The sequence below is a fragment of the Myotis nattereri genome (genome assembly GCF_964212035.1).
Source record: "Myotis nattereri genome assembly, chromosome: 3".
NCBI lineage: Eukaryota > Metazoa > Chordata > Mammalia > Chiroptera > Vespertilionidae > Myotis > Myotis nattereri.
In genome coordinates, this window is record NC_138077.1 from 117585530 (window position 1) to 117602360 (window position 16831).

General features: G+C 43.2%; 1 protein-coding gene across 1 annotated transcript; it reads right to left on the reverse strand.

Moving 5' to 3' along the window:
• Positions 1 to 14735: 14735 nt before the first annotated feature.
• Positions 14736 to 15545, reverse strand: LOC308515198 (proteasome subunit beta type-7-like; the record flags this gene model as incomplete). Its single annotated transcript, XM_081085763.1, has 1 exon — positions 14736 to 15545. One exon carries the CDS (start codon positions 15543 to 15545, stop codon positions 14736 to 14738), a length of 810 nt encoding a protein of 269 aa, XP_080941889.1.
• Positions 15546 to 16831: the final 1286 nt, after the last annotated feature.

Genomic DNA, 16831 nt, shown 5'->3' on the forward strand with positions numbered 1-16831 from the left:
GCCACAACAACCAAGTGACTAAAGAAAAGGTCCCAGGAGGCCTCACATCCAGGAATGAGAGCGGAGGAAGGAGGACAGCACTCTTTCCACTGCTCATTCTTATTTTGTGTGAAAACTCTTACAACTACTGTGCGATTACATAATAACCAAACATTTTATTAAATCTCTTAAATGTTGAAGTAAACCTGAGGAGAAGAAACTATCTACAAATTGGTATCATGCTAATGAAACATAATCTTTCAAAGAGATACCAACAGTTTGAGGCGGCTTCTCGGGCACTTTCTTTGAGCTGAGCAGTTAAAGAGCCCGGTTGTTGCTTTGATGTTGGAATTGACAGTCAGATGCTTATCATCCAGGCAGGCATGGCGTCTTTTCACAGGGAGTTGTTTGAAGGTGCAGGCTGTTCACTATGTCCATGGATGTGGTCATGTTAGCGATGCTTCATTTCCACTTGTGGATGAGTCCCAGACAAGGGGAAGCTTGTTTTGCCAGTACCTTGGGAGAAGGGCTAGAAAGGGCGGTGAGATAAGATAGAGGCATGAGAAAGAGAAAATGGAAGTTGATGAATAAATGAATCAGGAGAGTGAAGAAGGCAAATGGAAGAAGAGAGAATGGCAGATGTGAGAAGGAAGAGGAGAGAAGGGGAGAAGAGAGAAGAGGAAAGAGAGAGAATTATAACTAACACTTATTGAATGTTTTGTATGTGCCAATCATTAATCTAAGCACTGAACATGTTTTTATTTCATCCTCTGTAATGAGGGTGATTATATCATTATCTATTTTACTGCTGAGGAAAATGGGGCACAAGACAGAGATGTGAATAAACTCTAAGGTCTGAAGCAGAAATTCAAACCCAAGTTGTCAGATGCCAGAGCACCTGCTCTGATCTCTGGGATTTCCGGGGTGGGGGGCGGGGTAGGGGGAGGAGAGAAACAGGTGTGACAGAGAGAGGAAGAAGGGAAAAGGTGAAAGGAAAATGAATGAAAGACAGAGAAAGGCTGAAAACCACTATTTTAGCTGCTCTGAGCCATGTAGGAGGGAGCATACATATGCAGAACAGGCGGTTTCTGAACAGTGGCTATTTGGAGCACTTTGTTTTCCTGCCTCATTTAATCTAGGTAAACCAAGGTGTCTATTACTGCATAACAAATTATCTCAAAACTTAGCGGTTTAAAAATAACAAACATTTATTATCTCACAGTTTCTGGGAGTTAAGAATCCGCAGTCTGCTGATATGGGTGCTTCTGGCTCAGGGTCTCGTGTGATTGCAGTCAAGGTAACAGCCAGGGATGCGAAATTCTGAGGGCTTGGCTGGGCTGGGCTTCTGTTTCCAGAATGGCTCGTTCACATTAGCTACAAACCTCAGCTCCTTGCCACCTGGGCCTCTGAGCAGGGCTGCCTGAGGTCACTTACTGCATGGCAGCTGGATTCCAAGGGAGGGGTCCAAGGTTGAAGCCACAATGTCTTTATAAGCTAGCCGGAAAGTTATAAACCATTGCCTCGGCTACATTTTATTGGCTACATAGATCGTCCCTGACAAGAGGTGAGAGGAGTCACTCAGGTCCATCTGGAGGCTGGTTATCACATAAGGCAGAATATGAGCTTCTGATCATCTTATCTGGCCATCTACAAGGACTCAATCGCTAGTCTTATCCGATTTCTCTGGGAGGCTTATGACCCAGCAGTTTCTCTCCTAGCTATACACTACGGAGACATGTGTACTTATGAGCAAAACTATCCCTAGAAGCATTGTTTGTAATAAATAGCCAAAATATGGCAATAACCCAACCCCAATCCAATAAATGAATATATAAACTGTACAGCCTGTGGCGCGCTGCAGGGCCTTCCACTTGGACAGCAAAGGCTTTACCCACGTTGTGGTGGCCTCTGAACTCCTGCTACTAGAAACCTTGGTCCTGGAGGAATTCAGTCTGGTTCTACCATCATGGTTCTCCCCATCCCCATCCTGCTTGGCCTGTTCCCTACCACCTTTCCCTTCCAGCTTTTCTGACTTGCTTTTGTCAAGCTGGCAGAAGCCGTAATTGAATCCACTTACAAGAACTGGATGGTGCTTCTTCTCTCTCTCTCTCTCTTTTTTTTTTTTTTTTTGCAATCTACAATGAGCCCTCCAAGTTCATTACTGCAGATGGCCTTGGTGGGGACCCAGTGCTGGTGGCAGAAACTTATTGCACAGCCTCAGAGACAGTGAAAGCTTGCCAGCAGCACAGTCATTCTGAAGCTGTCATGTCCAATTAGAGGAAACGCTAGGCACTTTCCTTCTGGAGCCCCATTAACAAATTAGTCCTACCACAAACTGAGAGGGGCTGGGTGGGACCAAATGCCTTTGTCCACAGGATAATTTGATAAGATGGAGAAGAAACAGTGCAGAACACTGGTGTGTGTGCGTGTGTGTGCGCGCATTCAAATACATTGTTGGAGATAGTGGGTGACAGGTGATTGGGGAGGATTTGATCCTGTATTCCTATGACCTAGGAATGAAACCTTTCTAACGCTGAGCAGCACCTGTTACAGTGTTAGAGTAGTCAGAGGGTTGGGGAGAATGGCAGTTTTTCGGACATCAGTATTTCACCAGGCTTGACTCTGCTGGGTTGGAGGAGCTGTTCCACATGCACTTGGCCAGGGCATTGTATCTTTTTTTTTTTTTAATATATTTTATTGATTTTTTACAGAGAGGAAGGGATAGGGATAGAGAGTTAGAAACATCGATGAGAGAGAAACATCGATCAGCTGCCTCCTGCACACCTCCTACTGGAGATGTGCCCGCAACCAAGGTACATGCCCTTGACTGGAATCGAACCTGGGACCTTTCAGTCCACAGGCCAACGCTCTATCCACTGAGCCAAACCGGTCAGGGCAGGGCATTGTATCTTTATGCATTTTTGCAAGTTTTTGTTCTAGGAAGTTCATGAGAAGAGAGCCATGGCAACCTGTGCTTCATGTACCTGCTGAGGCAAAATGATCTTACCATATTAAAGTTATATTTTGTCAACTATTGGTCATTGGCGCCAATTTAATGCTAACAGGAATCCACAATTTTGGGTGTGATGAAGGCGGAGATTTTACTTAGTGAAAACAGCTTAATTATAAAACAGCTCTGGCTGGGAAATAGCAGGGCTGTGAGGTTGCCTTGAGGAGAAATGGCCCTGGTATTGAAGCTCCAGCCAGGGAAATGCATTCTTTGGTGGAAATCAAAAGTGTGTTCCTCAAGACAAAGGAGAATGGACTTATATAGGGATATGTTCCTGCCCCAGGTCCCTAAATAGTCCATTCTAATGCAAATGAGGATTCCAAATCCTCACAGTTTGATTGATCCAAAAAGCACTGTCCTGATTGAAATGGAGCCACTCATTGGTCATTGAAAATGCAAATGAGGATATCCCTACTGAGCTTTAATTGGATGGAGAAAGCCTCAGTGCTATTTGTTGAGATAGGATTCCAGAAGCTCCTTTATAAGGGCTCACTTAGACCGCACGAGCACAGTGCAGGCAGGCAGTCGGGCGTGCATGAGAGGCCCCTATTCAGCAATGATTGTTAGACTCTGTTTATAAATTTGAGTCCAATTAGCTACCAGAAGCCATTGTTAGGGTCAACAGTTTTCAAAACATTGGTTCTAAATTGCTTGCTCAGGGAAAAGTACTAATTAGACCTCTGAGATTTTTAAGGGTATCTGAATCATTCTTTTTTTTTCTTCTTCTTCTTTTTTTTTTTTGCTAAGGAAATATCTATTTAAATTACCATTGTAAATTCAAATTTCCATTTTAGGTATATTTGCAATAGAGCAAAATATTTGAGCAAGTCCTCTAAAACAGAGAGTAGGAAAGGAAAATGAAGTAAAGAGAAAAGAGTGTTACAGGTAAGCAAACTATTCCTGTTTTTGATTGAGGGCTAAAGAACTAAGGAATCTTGAAGCGGAGGAACACAGGGAAGATACACACTGTTTCTCTTTCCATCTCAGCTCATTAATCCTGGAATTTCCCATTATAAAGATTCCTAGCTATTTTTTGCCAACGCCCATGCATTGCATGAGTGTTCTTTTTATTTATGATAGATCATATGTATATATATATATATGTATATGTATATGTGTATATATATATATATACATATATATATATATACAAATAATATGAGGATCTTATGAACAACTTCATGCCAGTATAATAAAAACACCTAGATAAAATGGATAATTTCCTTCAAAAACATAACTTATCAAAGTTGAAACAAGGAAAACATTTTAAAAATCTAAATAGTTTCATGACAGCAAGTTGGCCTGGAGGTCAAATCCCCCTAGTATTAACTATAACAATCAAGGCTTAACTACAACAAGACTGCGCACAAAGACCACTAGGGGGTGCACCAAGAAAGCATAAAAAATGCGGAGACAAAGAAACAGGACAAAACTGTCAATGGAGGATATTGAGTTCAGAACCACACTTTTAAGGTCTCTCAAGAACTGTCTAGAAGCCGCCGATAAAGTTATTGAGATCCTCAAGAAATCTAATGAGACCCTCGATGTTGTGATAAAGAACCAACTAGAAATTAAGCATACACGGACTGAAATAACAAATATTATACAGACTCCCAACAGCAGACCAGAGGACCGCAAGAATCAAGGCAAAGATTTGAAATGCGAAGAAACAAAAAACACCCAACCAGAAAAGCAAAATAAAAAAAGAATCCGAAAATACGAAGATAGTGTAAGGAGCCTCTGGGACAGCTTCAAGGGTACCAACATCAGAATTATAGGGGTGCCAGAAGATGAGCGAGAGCAAGATATTGAAAACCTATTTGAAGAAATAATGACAGAAAACTTCCCCTACCTGGTGAAAGAAATAGACTTACAAGTCCAGGAAGCACGGAGAACCCCAAACAAAAGGAATCCAAAGAGGACCACACCAAGACACATCATAATTAAAATGCCAAGAGCAAAAGACAAAGAGAGACTCTTAAGAGCAGCAAGAGAAAGAAACTCAGTTACTTACAAGGGAATACCCATACGACTGTCAGCTGATTTCTCAACAGAAACTTTGCAGGCCAGAAGGGAATGGCAAGAAATATTCAAAGTGATGAATACCAAGAACCTACAACCAAGATTACTTTATCCAGCAAAGCTATCATTCAGAACTGAAGGTCAGATAAAGAGCTTCACAGATAAGGAAAAGCTAAAGGAGTTCATCACCACCAAACCAGTATTATATGAAATGCTGAAAGGTATCCTTTAAGAAGAGGAAGAAGAAGAAAAAGGTAAAGATACAAATTATGAACAACAAATATGCATCTATCAACAAGGGAATCTAAGAATCAAGTGAATAAATAATCTGATGAACAGAATGAACTGGTGATTATAATAGCATCAGGGACATAGAAAGGGAATGGACTGACTATTCTTGGGGGGGGAAAGGGGTGTGGGAGATGCGGGAAGAGACTGGACAAAAATCGTGCACCTATGGATGAGGACAGTGGGTGGGGAGTGAGGGTGGATGGTGGGGCGGGAACTGGGAGGAGGAGAGTTATGGGGGGAAAAAAGAGGAACAAATGTAATAATCTGAACAATAAAGATTTAATTAAGAAAAAGAAAAAAAGAAAAACAACCCATTTTTTAAAATGGTCAATGCCTTGACCAGAAATTTCACCAAAGAAACATACAAATAGCTAAAAGTACATGAAATTATATTCAGCATCATATGTTATCAGGAAATGCTATGAATTCCACAATAATAGTGAAATCTTAAAAGGCTGATAATTACAAGGGTTGACAAGGATGTGTAACAATCAAAACCTCATACAGAGATGATAGGAGGGTAAAATGGTACAACCTCCTTTGAAAACCACATTATGACTTTCTTATAAAAATTATAAGTTCACCACTTCTAGATCCAGCAAATTCTATTTTCTAAGTAGAAACATATACACAAAATCACTTTCATATAAATGTTCATAGTAGCCCCAACGTGGAAACAACCAAATATTCATCAGTGAAATACTCCTCAGCAATAAATTACAATGAACTGCTGATACATGCAATGACATGGATGAATCTCACAGTCATCATGCTGAGTGAGAAAAGCTAGAACAAAAGGATATACATTACGTATTCCATTTATATAAACTTCTAAATAGAAAAAAACTGATAAATGTGATAGAAATCAGACCATGGTTAGCTGGAGTGGTAGTGACTACACAAGGTCTCAGGCCTCCAAGGTGGATTCTTGCTCCACGTGGAATGAGTCCTGAATGGGAGACTTTCAGGTTGTGTGACAGACCAAGGAAAAGACGTGGCGGGTGGAGGGATGGAGGGGAGTGTTAGGAAAGTGAAGTCTGTTTAGCAGCCTCTAAGTTGATTATTTCCATATTTAAAAACTGAAAGTTTCCTTTCCTTCCTCCCTCTCCTCCTTCCTTTCTTCCTTCTCCATCTCGTTCTTTTCTTTTTCATCCAACTGAAACCTGTGGGAAATGCTGGTATTTTCCTGAGCCGAAACCTTTTAACATTTTTTTAATCTGATTTCAGAGAGGCATCTGTTGATCCCTTCATTGTCTGTGATGGAGGAAAATCTCAGACCCTTAATTATCTCTTCTCCTGGCAGGCCTTAAGATGAAACACACAGGAAGACCTGAGCGGATTCTTCTCAGATGCCACCTCTTAGCACTGGGCTTTGCGAGCCTGTTATTTGGGACGCTGCAGAAGGCAGGGCCCTATCCCGCCAAGGATCAATGGGAAAATAAGCAGTTGCTCCTGAATAGACTGTGGTCTCCCGCAGTTGTCAGGCCTCTGTGGTAATGGCTATTTATCCTCGCTTAATTGCTACGTGGGATCTCCCTCATTCTGTGTCGGCTGGCATTTGCCACCATGCCACCTGGCCGAATTCAGGTCAGCCTGCAGAAGTGTGGCACACCTGCACGGTGGCCTCTTCACAGATGCTGAAGGATGTCCACAGTGACCTCACCTGGTGACAGTGGTGCCACCTACACTGACTCTCTCTTAGTGATCTCCAGGGCCGAGTGACAGTGGCACTGGTTGAACCCTGAGATTTGCTCACCAAGCGTCCAGGCAGTTTGTGGGAGGCCTGATGAGCAGGCAGTTCTCTTTGACAACAAACAGAACGAAGCTGCGGAAAAAAGTCCATTGCACTGGAAAGTGTGAGAGCCCAGAGAGCCTTGCGGAAGGGAACCTCAAACCCATCTACATCTGGATTTCTTGTTGCATGGTAAGATAAATGAATACTCTTTTTAAAAAGAAAAGAAAAAAAGAAACACTTTATTACATAAGCCCATTATATCATTAACAAATTTGACAAATGTAAACAAGCTTGAACTTGGAATATCAAATACTGAAATTCAGAATTTTACCCAGCTTAAATAAAAGCTTAAGATAAAAATGAGTCTTTGTTCACTTGTCTACCTCTTGGAGAGCTGTCATCACATCACTTGCTATATTTAGTTTGGGAAGCACTGTGACTTGGCAGTTTTAGGCAAACAAATTTCATTTTTGTTCCCATTTAGATTAAGTAGCTGGTCTGCCTGGAGTCAGATTGTAAGATCCTTTCCGGGCTTGGCAGGGAAGAGGGCCAGCGTCTCTTGGTGAGATGTGCTGGGGCTGTAGAGCCGCAGGTAATGGTGTCTGGGCCTCCATCTGCTCACCCTGCTAAGATCACTGGCACTGAAGAGAGTAAACCCTTTTCCAAGTCTTCTTGGGAAAGAATCCTTGTAGCCCAACTCTGCACACCAGAAAGCGGAGACCAAAACAACATTGGTTAACCTTGTTGGTTAAGCTGTTCCCCCGTATTTCTGAGTAGGTTTGGTTCAGCCCAGGAAAAATGGGGAACTCTAGAGCAGAGTCATGTACTCAAATTCCTAAAAAAAGGTTTACCACCTTCGGGTAAAGTCCTCTGTGAAAGTTTTAGTTCTTAGGTCAAAAAGAGCATTAATTACACAGAATTACACTTTAATTTAAAAAAATATGTTTGCTTTCCAGGTAAAAGGAACTATACTCAATCTTATGAGGAATAACATTTTAGAAGTCTAAGGCATAGTGCCAAGATCACTTACTGAGGAAATATTAATAATTAATAGTGCTGAGACAATTGAATATCCATATGCAAATAAATAAATTTGGACCTCTATTTCACACAATATACAAAAATTTGCTCAAAATGGATAAAAGACCTAAATGTTAAAAGCAAAAACTATAAAACACTTAGAAGAAAGCATAGAAATATTTTTCATGACTTTGAATTGGGCAATGATTTCTTTGACATGACAACACAGAGCAAAAGCAACAAAAGAAAAAAATAGGTAAATTAGAGTTTATAAAAATTGAAAAATTTTGTGCTTCAAACAATACCATCAAAAAGATGACTCACAAAATGGGAGAAAATATTTGCACATTATATATCTGATAATGGTCTAGTATCCAGAATATATAAAAAATAATTACAGCCGAAACCGGTTTGGCTCAGTGGATAGAGCGTCAGCCTGCGGACTGAAAGGTCCCAGGTTCGATTCCGGTCAAGGGCATGTACCTGGGTTGTGGGCACATCCCCAGTGGGAGATGTGCAGAAGGCAGCTGATCGATGTTTCTCTCTCATCGATGTTTCTGACTCTCTATCTCTCTCCCTTCCTCTCTGTAAAAAATCAATAAAATATATTTAAAAAAAAAAGAAGAAGAATTACAGCCCTAGCTGGTTTGGCTCAGTGGATTAGAGTGTCAGCCTGTGGACTGAAGGGTCCTGGTTTCGATTTAGGTCAAGAGCACATACCTCAGTTGCAGGCTCCTCTCCGGCCTGGGCTCTGGCCAGGGCCTGTGAAAGAGGCAACCAATCAATGTATTTCTCTCACATTAATGTTTCTCTTTGTCTTTCCCTCTCTCTTCCACTCTCTAAAATCAATGGAAAACAACCCTTGGGTGAGGATTTAAAAATAAATAAATAATGCTTATCTCACAAGAGCTGGTTACTAAATTTTCAGGAATTTTACGAGCTGTAGTAAATGGTATTTACTATCCTATCTAATAGAAGAGAAACATGGTAATTAGCGTACAACTGCTACCCTTCCCATTGGCTAATCAGGGCGATATGCAAATTAACTGCCAGCCAAGATGGCGGCCGGCAGCCAGGCAGCTTGAAACTAACATGAGGCTTGCTTGCTTCAGTGATGGAGGACTCCAACGTTCCCCGCCTGCCTTGCCGGCCTCTGAGCTTGCAGTTTAAGAAACATTGTAACAAATATAGAAGCTAAACAAAACCCCAGAAACCTGCTTTCAGATAGCTGGGATCTCAGAGCAGGAGTTATACATTGTTTCGATTATAGAACCGAAACAAACCAGATACCTGCTTTCAGCAGCAGAGGCCTCAGAGCTGGAGCCTCAGAGCTAAAGCTGGCCCAGAATTTAAAAAAAAAAAGAAAAAAAGGAGCAGTTGGGAGCTTCAGCCCTCAGCCCCTCACCCAGACTGGCCAGGCACCCCAGTGGGGACCCCCACCCTGAAGGGTGTGTGACCAGCTGCAAACAGCCCTCAGCCCCTCACCCAGGCTGGCCAGGCACCCCAGTGGGGACCCCCACCCTGATCCAGGACACCCTTCAGGGTAAACCAGCCAGCCCCACCCATGCACTAGGCCTCTATCCTATATAGTAAAAGGGTAATATGCCTCCCAACACCAGGATCAGCGGAGCCGAGAGGCCTCCGGCACCGGGATCACATGACAGGGGGCAGCGCCCAAACCCCCTGATCGCCCTGCGGCTCTGTGTGTGACAGGGTGCGGCGCCCCAACCCCCTGATTGGCCCTGCTCTGTGCGTGACAGGGGGTGGCGCCGCAACCACCCCATCGACCCTGCCTTGAGTGTGACAGGGGGCAGTGCCCCAACCCCCCAATTGGCCCTACCCTGAGCTTGACTGAGGGTGGCATCGCAACCTCCCAATCCTCCCTGTTCTGTGCATGACAGGGGGCAGTGCCCAACTCCCCAATCGGCCCTGCTCTGAGCCCGACCAGAGGCTGCACCTAGGGATTGGGCCTGCCCTCTGCCACCCGGGAACAGGCCTAAGCCAGCAGGACGTTATCTCCCGAGGGGTCCCAGACTGAGAGAGGGCACAGGCCAGGCTGAGGGGCCCCCCTTCCCCCCAAGTGCACAAATTTTTGTGCACCGGGCCTCTAGTATAATATAATGATAAATAACAATGCTCCTGTGCATCTCTTCCCAAATAAATAAATATAAACACATTTTTTAAAAAAGAATAATTACAACTCAACAATTAAAACACAAATAATTCAATTTAAAAAGATTTCAATAGACATTTCTCCAAATAAAATATACAAATGGTCTATTAGCACATAAAAAGATGCTCAACATTATTATTATGAAAATGCAAATCAAAACCACAATGAGATGCCACTTCATATCTATGAGGATGGCTAGAATCAAGCAGATAGATAATAACAAGGGTTGACAAGAATGAGGAAAAACTGGAATCTTATACATTGCTGGTGGGAATGTAAAATGGCACAGCCACTTTGAAAAAATCTAGCAGTTCCTCAAAAAGTTAAATACAAAATTACAATATGTTCCAGCAATTCTATTCGTAGGTACATACCCAAGAGAACTGAAAATGTATGTCCACAAAAAAGCTATGAATGTCATAGCTTCATTATTATTAATAGCTAAAAAGTAGAAATAGCCCAAATGTACATCAGCTGATGAATGGATAAATAAAATGTAGTATATCTAAACAAGGGACTAACATATATCCATAAAAGGAAATTTGGTAAGAATACCTGCTATAGCATGGATGAACCTTAGAAACATGATGCTAAGTAAAAGAAACCGGACACAAAAAAGAGTGCATGTTGTGTGATTTTATTTATATGACGTGTTCAAAACAGGCAAATCCATAGAACAAAGAGTAAGTTGGAGGTTAGCAGGTGCTGGAGTGAAGAGGGACTAACTGACTACTAATGGGTTTGGAGTTTCTTTTTGGGGTGATGAAAATGTTCTGGGCTTAGATATGGTACAACTTTGCAAATATATTAAAAGTCACTGAACTATGCACTTTAAAAGAGTGAATTCTATGGTATGTGAATTATTTATCAAAATTTTTAAGTCCTCTCTTTCAAATAGCTGACAATTTTCAATGTTTAAATGTTCCTGTTCAACACCATCTAATTAGCAATACTACATGTTTTTATTTTCTGATGTGGCCACAAATCACATTATTTTTATGAATTAATTAATTCATGACTTCCTAAAAATAAACCAGTCTAGAAAATGCATTAAAAAATTTCAAATTTTAACTAGTAAGAATGTAGCATTTTATAAAAAAAACTTTTCCTAAGCAACAAGAAAAATAATAGCCATATTAGTGGACCTGACAACACCTTCATTTGATGGTGTTTGACAAGACTTTGAGACTTAAATATAACAAGAAAGATGCCCATGTTTTTATTTGTTCATCCATTCCTCAACACTTTACTGGTTATTATTATGTGCCGAGCCCTGGGAAGAGACAGTGAGTTCCCTCATGAACTTTGTTCAAGGAGTTCAGATTTTAGAGAGGGAGGAAGAGAGAGATAAACATCAACGTAAGAAAGATACATTGATTGGCAACCTAGGTATGTATCCTGACCTTTCAGTGCACAGATGATGCCCCAACCGGCTGAGCTACCGGGCCAGGGCAAAGAGAAGACTTTTGATGTAGTGTCTGCGGAGTTCTGAAGGCATTTACAAGTAACCCATGGCACTGCCTGCTTTACTCTGCCTGCCCGCCCATGCTCCAACACAAGAAAAACAGGAGAGCCCTGGTCCGACAGCAAGTGGGTTGTACCGTTGTCCCCATAGCCAAGGTTGCAGGTTCAATCCCCGGTCAGGTTACTTGCAGGAGTCAACCAATGAATGCATGAAAGGGTGGAACAACAAATTGATGTTTCTCTCCACATATCAAAATCAATCAATACATTTAAGAGAAAAAAAGGAGTTTAGTGCCTGAGGTAAAAGAAAAGCCCCTCTAGGACTGACACCCTGGGGGGCTGTCACAGAGCTCTGGGCTGGACTGTGGCTCAACCATGGGACAGTGTCTCACACACAGGTCTATGGAAGGAGCCCAGAATTTGACTGCATTTCCTATCCCACTTCCAGCATTTTCTCCAAGTATGTTATTACCAAACATCAGCATTGGCAGCACGCTGTTGTGTTTTTTTTTATGGATTATTAGAGAGAGAGGAAGAGAGAAATACCAATGTGAGAATGAAATATCAATTGGCTGCCTCCTGCATGCTCCCTATTGGGGATTGAGCCTGCAATCTGGATATTTTCCCTGACCAGGAATCAAACAGGCGATTTTTCAGTGCACAGGACAATGCCACACCAGCCAGAGCACTGGCAGCACAGTCTTGACCTCTACAATGTATTACAAATTTTTAACGAATTGTCAACATATAAAAATCAGGCAGTGCTGATTTATTTATTTATTTATTTATTTATTTATTTATTTATTTATTTATTTTATATTTTATTGATTTTTTTACAGAGAGGAAGGGAGAGAGACAGAGAGTTAGAAACATCAATGAGAGAGAAACATCGATCAGCTGCCTCCTGCACATCTCCCACTGGGGATGTGCCCGCAGCCCAGGTACATGCCCTAGACCGGAATCAAATCTGGGACCTCTCAGTCCGCAGGCCGATGCTCTATCCACTGAGCCAAACCGGTTTCGGCAGGCAGTGCTGATTTAAATTAAAATGTCTAGCTTCTTTTAAAAATCTGGTAGGCACTGGCACAAGAACTGACATATAGACCAATGGAACAGAATAGAGGATCCAGAAATTAACCCAAGCCATTATACTCAACTAATATTTGACAAAGGAGCAAGAGCATACAATGGAGTCAAAACAGCCTCTTTAATAAATGGTGCTGGGAAATTTGGTCAGATACATGCAAAAAAATGAAACTAGATCACCAACTTACACCATACACAAAAACAAACTCAAAATGGCTAAAGGACTTGAATGTAAGACAGGAAACCATAAAAACCTTACAAGACTCTATAGGCAGGAAAATTGCAGACATATGTTGTAGCAATATCTTTACAGACACAAATCCTAGGGCAAGAGAGACTAAGGAGAAAATAAACAAATCGGACTACATCAAAATAAAAAGCTTCTGCACAGCAAAAGAAACCATCAACAAAACAACAAGAAAGCCCACTGCATGGGAGAACATATTTGCCAATGTTATCTCCAATAAGGGTTTAATCTCTAACATTTACAGGGAACTCATACAGCTTAACAAAAGGAAGATAAACAACCCAATCAAAAAAATGGGCAAAGGACCTAAATAGACACTTTTCAAAAGAGGACATTCAGAAAGCCAAGAGATATATGAAAACATGCTCAAAGTCACTAATCATCTGAGAGATGCAAATCAAAACAACAATATGGTACCACCTCACACCTGTCAGAATGGCTATCATCAACAAATCAACAAACGGCAAATGCTGGTGAGGATTCGGAGAAAAAGGAACCCTGTGTACTGCTGGTGGGAATGCAGACTGGTGCAGCCACTGTGGAAAACAGTATGCTGTTTCCTCAAAAATTTAAAAATGGAACTGCCATTTGACCCAGTAATACCACTTCTGGGAATATATCCCAAGAAAACAGAAACACCAGTCAGAAAGGATATATGCATCCCTATGTTCACAGCAACACAATTTACCATAGCTAAGATATGGAAACAGCCTAAATGCCCACCAGCAGATGAGTGGATTAGAAAACTATGGTATATCTAGACAATGGAATACTACGCTGCTATAAAAAAGAAGGAATTCTTACCATTTACAGCAGCATAGATGGAACTGGCGAGCATTATGCTAAGTGAAATAAGCCAGTCAGAGAGAGAAAAATACCTCATGACCTCACTCATTTATGGATAATAAAGAACTTTATAACCTAGTGAACAAAAAAAATAGATACAGAGGCAGAGAAGCATCGAACAGACTGTCAAATTAAAGTAGGAAGGCTGGGGAGTGTTGTGGGGGGGGGTAAGAGATCAATTGAAGGACTTATATGCATGCATATAAGCATAACCAATGGACACAAGACACTGGAGGGGTGGGGTAAGGGCATGTGTTGGGGGGTAGGGGAGGCTGGGGGAAGGTCAATGGGGGAAAAAAGGAGACAAATGTACTACTATTTGTAATACTTTAAACAAGAAAATAAAAATTTAAAAAAAATCTGGCAGTGCTGGCCCACGTTCTGGCACATAATTCTCAGGTGGGTTGAAACAGTGCCTGCCATACTCGCCAGCTGCAAGCATGGTCAAGAACCTCCAAACTCTCTGGGACTGATGAGCTGGGCGATGAGCTGCAGGCCTTCACTATACTATACTCTCTATTTTACATTTTTAAATGTTCATAATAAAAACTTAAAAGCAAACAAAAGATGGAGGCTGCGCATTCTTTTTTTTTTTAATTGTTTATATTTGTTGTTAATCCTCACTAGAGGATATTTTCTCCATTGCTTTTCAGAGAGAGTGGAAAGGAGGAAGGATAGGCATTGAACCTGCAACCCAAGTATGTACTCTCTTTTTTTTTCCCCCAATCTGGTTTCCATTTTTTATTGGGTCTCAATCAGCAAACTGAAATGAATGTCTTATGGGGGGGGGTCTCTGTTGCCCCCCATCTGGAGCAGTAACCACCCATCCACTGACACCGTTCAGGAGTGTCCATCGTCTGGACTAGCTCTTCCAGCACCTCAACTTCCAGGGATTGACCTTTTCAGTGAGGACTGCAGTGGTCCCTTTCTCACAACTATACCGTCCAACCCTGCTCCCCTTCTTGTTGGGTACTGAGTACGGGGGGAGAAAGTCCAGCTTGCTCTTGCTGATGACACAGAGGTCAATGTTACTTCCAGACCCCAAGTCACTGAAGATGCCAGCTGCAATGGCCTCCCTCACCAGCTTCTTGGCTTCCTCCTCCTCCATATCTGGCCTAAACTTAGCTTCAAACACAGCCATTGCTGCCAAGGAGCCAGAACCCATGGTGACATAAGGCAACTTACCAGTTGATCCATGAGGATAGATGCTGTAGAGGTGAGGTCCAGTAATGTCTACGCCCCCCAAAACTAGGGCTGCACCAATGTAACCTTGATACCTGAAAAGCATCTGCTTCAGCATCCGATTGGCTGTCACAACTCTGGGGAGGCAGCCAGTGGAGAGGGAGTGGAGCTCCAAGTTGGAAGAAATGAGCTGGGTTGTCATATCTGTGTCTGCAGCTGTCCCGGCACCACAACAATAAATGTTAGGAGATATGAAGTGTATCTTTGAACAGTTCTTGTCAGCAACAACCATCCCTTCAGTTGCCCTTGTATCTGCTCCAAGGACTATGCCATCCCTGTAGACCACCCCCGCGATGGTCGTGCCTGTTTTCCGGGCCGTGGGAAGCTTGTACCCTTTCTTTGCAAAATCGACTTCCAAGACAGAATTTCTGCAGCAGTTATCAAACGAGAAACCTCCCACCGGTGGCTGACACACTGATACAGCCGCCATCTTTCCCAAGAGACTACTCCCAAGTATGTACTCTTGACCAGGAATGGAAACCACCATGCTAGGAGGGCCGATGGTCCAACCATTGAGCAACACCGGCCAAGGCAGGGTGTGCATTCTTTAATTAGCCAAAATCCCGACCTTGTTCTATTGTCCTTGAGGCAAAATACTATTCACTGGGTTTGAGGTTCTCCTCACCCCTTTCTTTTAATTAATCCTCACCCTAGGATATTTTTTCCATTGATTTTTAGTGAGAGTAGAAAGGATGAAGAGGGAGAGAGGGAGAGAGAGAGAGAGAGAGAGAGAGAGAGAGAGAGAGAGAGATTGGTTGCTTTCCGCACTTGCCTTGATTGGGAATGGAACCCACTCCACTTTGGTACACAGTCAGTGCTCTAACCACTGAGCCCACTGGCCAGGCTTGCCACCCTTTTTCATAGTAGTAGTAAAGTTAACTGAACTGTTTCCCACACCTCGACACTTTCCCTAATGTTGGTCATCTGTGCAAGGCCCCACTGGCATTTGGGAGCAGTCTCTAAAAGAAGTCTTAAGCAAAGGGCACAGCCTGGTGGTCAATGACCAAACCTGGCCCAGAGGTATGTTTGGCCCAAAGAATGTTATCCTTAACTAAAGGCCCGGTGCACAAAAATTTGTGCACTTGGCGGGGAGGGGGGGTCCCTCAGCCTGGCCTGTGCCCTCTCGCAGTCTGGGACCCCTCGGGAGATAACGACCTGCTGGCTTAGGCCTGTTCCCGGGTGGCAGAGGGTAGGCCCAATCCCTAGGTGCAGCCCCTGGTTGGACTCAGAGCAGGGCTGATTGGGGAGTTGGGGTGCCGCCCCTTGTCATGCACAGAGCAGGGCGGATTGGGAGGTTGTGATGCCACCCCTAGTCACGCTCAGGGTAGGGCCAATTGGGGTTTAAGGCACCGCCCCCTGTCACACTCAAGGCAGGGTCGATGGGGAGGTTGCGGCACCACCCCCTGTCATGCACAGAGCAGGGCCAATCAGGGGGTTGGGGTGCTGCCCCCTGTCACACACAGAGCAGGGCCCATCAGGAGGCTGAGGAGCTCCCCCCTGTCACGCACAGAGCAGGGCGGATCAGGGGGTTGGGGCGCTGCACCCTGTCACACACAGAGCTGCAGGGCGATCGGGGGTTGGGGAGCTCCCCCCTATCAGGCACAGAGCAGGGTTGATCAGGGGGTTATGGCGCCTTCCCCTGTCACGAACAGAGCAGGGCAGATAGGGAGGTTGTGGCCCCACCTCCTGTCACACACAGAGCGATCAGGGGGTTTG